Source organism: Notolepis coatsorum (assembly GCF_963971535.1).
Source record: "Notolepis coatsorum genome assembly, chromosome: 13".
Taxonomy (NCBI): Eukaryota; Metazoa; Chordata; class Actinopteri; order Aulopiformes; family Paralepididae; genus Notolepis; species Notolepis coatsorum.
This window is the reverse complement of record NC_140177.1, coordinates 36,507,105-36,513,812: the sequence shown is the minus strand read 5'-3', so window position 1 is coordinate 36,513,812 and position 6,708 is coordinate 36,507,105. Positions and strand designations below refer to the sequence as shown.

The 6,708-nt window shown below is 42.2% G+C and overlaps 1 protein-coding gene across 1 annotated transcript in view; it reads right to left on the bottom strand.

The window, feature by feature from the left end:
* Window positions 1-831: 831 nt before the first annotated feature.
* Window positions 832-6,708, bottom strand: part of lyn (LYN proto-oncogene, Src family tyrosine kinase) — a 129,954-nt gene continuing 124,077 nt past the window's right edge. Inside the window, exon 13 of the mRNA XM_084327984.1 lies at window positions 832-5,814. Within this exon, the coding sequence (XP_084184110.1) occupies window positions 5,612-5,814 (203 nt within the window). The 3' untranslated portion in view covers window positions 832-5,611. The remainder of the gene's footprint in view (window positions 5,815-6,708) is intronic.

The window sequence follows — 6,708 nt, the reverse complement described above, 5'->3', positions numbered from 1 at the left end:
CTGCTTAACACTATTACTCAGTAGTACTAATTTATATATTTTGTATCCAGTTTAATCACCTGTACATTGTATATTACTATTGCACTTTACTGCTACATTTGCACTCTGGTTGGATGCCAAAACGTCTTTACGTTGTACTGTACTTGTGCTGTATGATGAGAATACATTTTAATCTAATTTAATATCAACTCATGCCGACACACACAGAACTGTGCCCATATTATACAAGTTCCCATGTGAAAAGCTTAATTTGAAGGTTAAAGGTCTTGCCTTAAAGATATCACTTGATGCTGTCATTATACTAGCTTGTAAAGGACGGAGGGGGTAAAACATGTTCACGTACGTCAGCAGGCTTCCTTTACAATACAACGCTTTTTTATTGATACATTGACATAATTTACATATACTGCAAGTAACATTCACACATCACACAAAACTAAAACTAAACTAAAGCAAACATATACAGATTTATTCGTTATTAAGTTATTTTCACATTGTTATTTTTCATGGCAGACACTTCAGTTCTTTTTTTTTTATCCACTTTTTCTCCCATTTTTCTATATTTTCTCCCATCCCAATTTCGTATCATCCAATTCAACCCTCCCCTGTAACGAACGCTGTTTCTTGCCTCCCACAAGCCGGCTGCAATGTGGACTAAGTCATACATAGCACAAGTCCCCTCCGGTACTTGAGGTAACAGCAGTCGCATCTTTTCACCTGCGCAGCTCGATCTCTCAGTGGCGAGGAGTAACGCGTGGGAGGCTCACGCTGCCCTCGCTGTCCACAACGCCCGATCCCCACCCATCAGTTTCCCACCCCCTAATACGGCCAATGTGTATTAGTATGAACGACCAGCTAAACTGAAAGCAATGTGGAGCGCTGGGCTCGAACAGGCAAGCCCAGCGTCTCCGTCATTCGTGGCGAGTGCCTTGCCCACTACGCCACGTAGCCTCCCAGACACTTCAGTTCTTATATATTTTTCATGGCAGACACATTCTTAATGTATTTATTTTCTAATTAGGTCTATTTTATGGTTAACATTGGATACATTTACATTTTAACACTTTGTTTACATATCTGTTTTTCTCAGAGCGACACGGTCTCATCAGAAAATGTGAATAAAGTACTAATTGACCACAGGAAAAAAAAAGTACGTAATGTACATTATGTTATAGCAATAAGTACTATATTTACTTATTGTATAAGTCATATATTTACATTTCATATCAGTGAGAAAAAAAACAGCGCGATCATGAGTCGAAGAATGATTGTGGTCACAGGAAAGTGCTCTCAACCCCTATAAGATATCCACCCTGATAAACACACAGCTCTCACCACTAGACTAAGACATCCACCCTGATACACACACAGCTCTCACCACTAGACTAAGACACCCACCCTGATACAAACACAGCTCTCACCACTAGACTAAGACATCCACCCTGATACAAACACAGCTCTCACCACTAGACTAAGACATCCACCCTGATACAAACACAGCTCTCACCACTAGACTAAGACATCCTCCCTGATACAAACACAGCTTTCACCACTAGACTAAGACACCCACCCTGATACAAACACAGCTCTCACCACTAGACTAAGACATCCACCCTGATACAAACACAGCTCTCACCACTAGACTAAGACATCCACCCTGATACAAACACAGCTCTCACCACTAGACTAAGACACCCACCCTGATACAAATACAGCTCTCACCACTAGACAAAATAAATTTCAGTTGCTATCGCATGCACTTATCTGTGTTTAACTACACATAATTATGAGTGCATGCTTACCAACTGTTCACCTGTTTTATTGCAACACTACTATCACCGACATCGAAGAAGGGAGATGCCCCCTTGAATGGCCCTTCTAAGGTTTCTCTCCTCCACATTGTCTGTGGTGCATTTTTTCCTATTGGTAGGTTTTAGTGAGTTTTTCCTTACCTTCGCGTCGGGTATGTCTGGGAGTGTTGCATTTATTTAAAAAAAAAAATTGGACTTTATGGTGTTTTTGTTTTGTTCTTGACTTATTGTGATGTTTCTTCTTGACTTGTTTAAAGAAGACGTGTGGGCTGGGCCCATTAACGTGTGTTGTCAGGCCTTACAAATAAATTTGATTTGATTTAGATTAAGACATCCACCCTGATACAAACACAGCTCTCACCACTAGACTAAGACACCCACACTGATACAAACACAGCTCTCACCACTAGACTAAGACATCCACACTGATACAAACACAACTCTCACCACTAGACTAAGACACCCACCCTGATACAAACACAGCAATACCATGATGATGATGTAACGTTTAAGGTTAACCCTTTCACTGCTGCACTACCAAAACGGTTAACCCTTTCACTGCGACAATACACAGGTTAACCCTTTCACGGCGACCGTCGGTTGTGTGATAGTAAAGGGTTAACCTTCTGTTGTGTGGCAGTGAAAGGGTTAAGATAGAGAGTTAGGTTATAGTTATGGTTAGTTTAAGGTGTGGTTAGGGTCAGGGTTCGAGTGTGCCCTGGGTTCGTAGGGAACTCAAACATTTTCTGAAAATGTTAAAAGTAAAAGAAATTTGTAATTTGTAAATAGTCAATATATTATTTATGGCTATAACATAACGTTCGAAATGTACCTTTTTCCTGTGATTGTACTTTATATACATATTTTAAGTGAGGGCTGGGCCCTATTCCCCGTACCTGGTTCAACTAAGTCGATCAAAAGTCCCATTATCCAGATTCAATTAACCCGATGTTTGAATCCAGGCTTTCCCTGTTCCTCGAACGCTGATTCAGTCTTGTTAATTCGAACCAGACTTGATACTCAGGATAATTGCGCGCGGCCGCCTCACCTGAAAAGACAGCAGGTGTCGATCGCGGAAATCCTGATTTTCTAACGGCATTGATTGATTGATTGAAAACTTTACTAACAGATTGCAGAATGGGTACAATACAGTACGGCTCAATAGCCTCGCCGACAAGTTAAATGCATAATCTATAGGCTAATTTTAAGTCCCTCATTACCCCAATCAATCAGATTATATTTCTTTAAATGTGCCTGCTGGCAGTAGGCTTAATGGAATGAATAATCGAATGAGATCTTGCTAGCGAAAATAATTAGTTAAACTTTCAGAATAAGTAGACAAAAACAAGCCCAAAGAGTATCTAATTTATACGAATTAATAGATACTTATGAGGATATCTGTACTGTATGTGCTTAGGTATCATGTACTATATAAATACACGGTTCCCAATGTTTTCAAGGCGCGACCCCCGAAATAACGTGTCAGAGAGGCTTGGAGGCTATACAGTTTCACTATTAATCAGGTTTTAATCTGTTTCGGACATCATCCATACATGCATTGAATTGATTAACCTTTGGTTTATACCAGTGACGTCACACCAGTCATGTTAATCACCGTCTTGTTCATCATCAGATAACAGTGCTTGAACAGATAAATGCATTTTCTCAAAAAGGGGGGGGGGGTCTGATCCTCCACGTCCATAAGAAGATAAAATACACAACACAAAGAGTGAAAAAACCTAAATGTACCAGTTCCCATGGAAACCATTAATTCATACATTTAGACAAAATGTAAAGCTCAAACAGCAAATTCACTCAGGTTCGCAGTAGAAACTCTCTTTCTTAAGAATATATACTATAAAAGTGTTAAGAATCAAAATGTGGTTAAAAATGACTGTACCTTTTTCAGTGCAACGCGTACAGTAAACCTACAGTACATTTGAGGAGAAGGAAGAACGTGCACTGCATCGGAAGCGACTCACCGTCATCCGTTTGACCGTTTGGTAAATAATAACGTGCGGCTGTGAAAAATTACGGACCGAACGACATCTACTAAGCTTAGAAACACACGTTGAAATGCTTAAGCAGGAGTAGGTACAGCAGCCCTTCAATATGAAGATGGCTTTAAAAAGGCGTTGAAATCCATGGCAATTGTGATGACAATAACAAGTCATCACAACGACTACATATGAGACCATTCACTTATATCCCCCGTTCCTAAATTCAGCATCTTTCTTAAAGGGGCACGATGCTGATTTATTTTGCACATAATCTCACACACATCCAAAAACTCTAAACAGTTTTGCACACATTCATTTAGTTTGACATCGGCGACATTGAATCCTTGTGTTGTGTTAATTACAGCCCCATGAAATGATGGAGATAAAAAAATTCCCTTATAGGGAATTGCTACTTTAATTTCATTGAGCTGTAATTAACACAACACAAGGATTCAATGTCCCCGATGACTGATGGCCATATTCAAACTAATTTACTCTCAATAACTTTTCAAGAGTTTTTCCATATCTTTATAAAGGGTTATGAGCCATTGTGATGCGAGTCTAAAGGAACACGCCAACATTTTGGGAAATGTCTTACCGTCTTGTCCAGAGTCAGACAACCAGATAGATACCAATTGCAATTGAAAGCTATCCGGCTGCCAGCTAGCCTAGCTTAGCACAAATTAGTGGAAGAGGATATGGACCAGCTAGCTTAACTTGTTGGTGGTCTGTATCCACTTCCATTAATTTGTGCTAAACTAGGCTAGCTTGCAGCAGGATCGCTTTCTACTGAAAGCACAGAGAGGACATTGGTATCTATCTTCTTGTCTGACTCTGGAGAACACAGTAAGCGCATTTCCCGTAATGTTGACATTTAACAAGCTCACAATGGAACAACACCGTCTGACCATAACCCTTTATAAAGTTAAGGAGAAACTCTCATGGGATATTGTGAGGAAAAAGATTGGAATAAAGGGAAGCAACCTCAGAGATTCAGTGAGAGATTCATCCTCAACAAGGACAGCCAGGTGAGGAACAGAATTTTGTGGGGGAAAAATTCCAACTTCAGTTGTTAAAGGTGCTATAGATAGCGTTCAGCCACTAGGTGTCGCACTAAATGGTAAATGGTAAATGGCTGCTTTTTTATATAGCGCTTTTATCCAAAGCGCTTTACAATTTGTTACTCACATTTTACCCATTCATTCACACATTCACACACACATTCACACACCGACGGCGGAGGCGACCATGCAAGGTGCCAACCTGCTCATCGGGAGCAATTAGGGGTTAAGTGTCTTGCTCAAGGACACATCGACACGCTGCCCGGGAGGAGCGGGAATCGAACCGGGAACCTCCGGATTGCCAGACGACTGCTCTACCTCCTGAGCCACTGTCGCCCCATGTCGCACTAGAGCACCGGTATGGTCATTTATCCAATCAGGTGCATTCCACGTGGGATACATGCATGCGACATGTAAACAACAACATTTATTTTGGACCCGCCAACATTTTGATGTGAAATTAAATAAGTTAAATATTCAATAATGTTTTGGGGGGAAGCAATACAATTACTCTACATACAAATTTTATATATAGCACCTTTAACTTTGAATCTCTCTCTCTCTCTCTCTCTGTCTGTCTGTCTGTCTGTCTGTCTGTCTGTCTGTCTGTCTGTCTGTCTGTCTGTCTGTCTGTCTGTCTGTCTGTCTGTCTGTCTGTCTGTCTGTCTGTCTGTCTGTCTGTTTGTCTGTCTGTCTGTCTGTCTGTCTGTCTGTCTGTCTGTCTGTCTCTCTCTCCTCTTCAGGGTTGCTGCTGGTACTGTCCTTCTGTGGCGGTGTAGAAGTCGTCCAGGACGCTCTGGATGTAGTCGAAGGTGGGCCGGTCTTCGGGCTTGTTCTTCCAGCAGGTGGTCATGATGTCGTAGAGCTCAGCGGGACAGCACTCCGGCCGAGGCATCCGGTAGCTGCGCTGCACAGAGGCCATCACCTCCCCGTTACTCATACCTGAGACACAAGAGACAGGACATCACCTCCTGTAACTCTGAGACACAAGAGACAGGACATCACCTCCTGTTACTCTGAGACACAAGAGACAGGACATCACCTCCTGTTACTCTGAGACACAAGAGACAGGACATCACCTCCTGTTACTCAGACCTGAGACACAAAACACAGCTGAGATGGAGGCATTGATGCATAAAGATGCAAGCAGCGTGATAACAAAGTATTTATACAGGATAGCAGACAAAACTAAGTGGCACCTTGACGTACAGACTATGAGTTATAGATATGATATGCAGACTATGAGAAGGCTATATGGACAGAAGGCTACATGGATGTAAGTGTGTGTGTGTGAGAGAGAGAGAGAGAGAGAGAGAGAGAGAGAGAGAGAGAGAGAGAGAGAGAGAGAGAGAGAGAGAGAGAGAGAGAGAGAGAGAGAGAGAGAGAGAGAGAGAGAGAGCATGTGTGAGAATATGGTATGCAGACGGTGAAGGCGTATGTGTGTGTGTGCTATGTGGACTATTTGAAGGCTATGTGGTGTGTATGTGGCTTCTATGCTTTCAGAGTAGACATTAAATGCCTGTTTTCACCAGTGTTCCCAATTTTATTCACCAATGGTTGTCTCCCGTTGGCCTATTGCTTATTAACAGCGGAGCAGTGCTGCCGTTGCTTCCGCGTTTTCCCTGATTGGCTGCGACACGCCCCGCGGCAGGTGCGGCAACCGCAGAGCGGAGCTCTGCCGCGGAGCGGAGCGGCAGAGCTTGCAGCATTATGTAACGCTAATCCGCCATGATTTTCATTCGAAGCTCACCTGGCAGCGCAGCGGTCCTGCGGTCCGTTGTTGACAATTTCAATTCAATTTTTTTTTTAACGTGTATTCTTTCGCCGGTTAAGGTT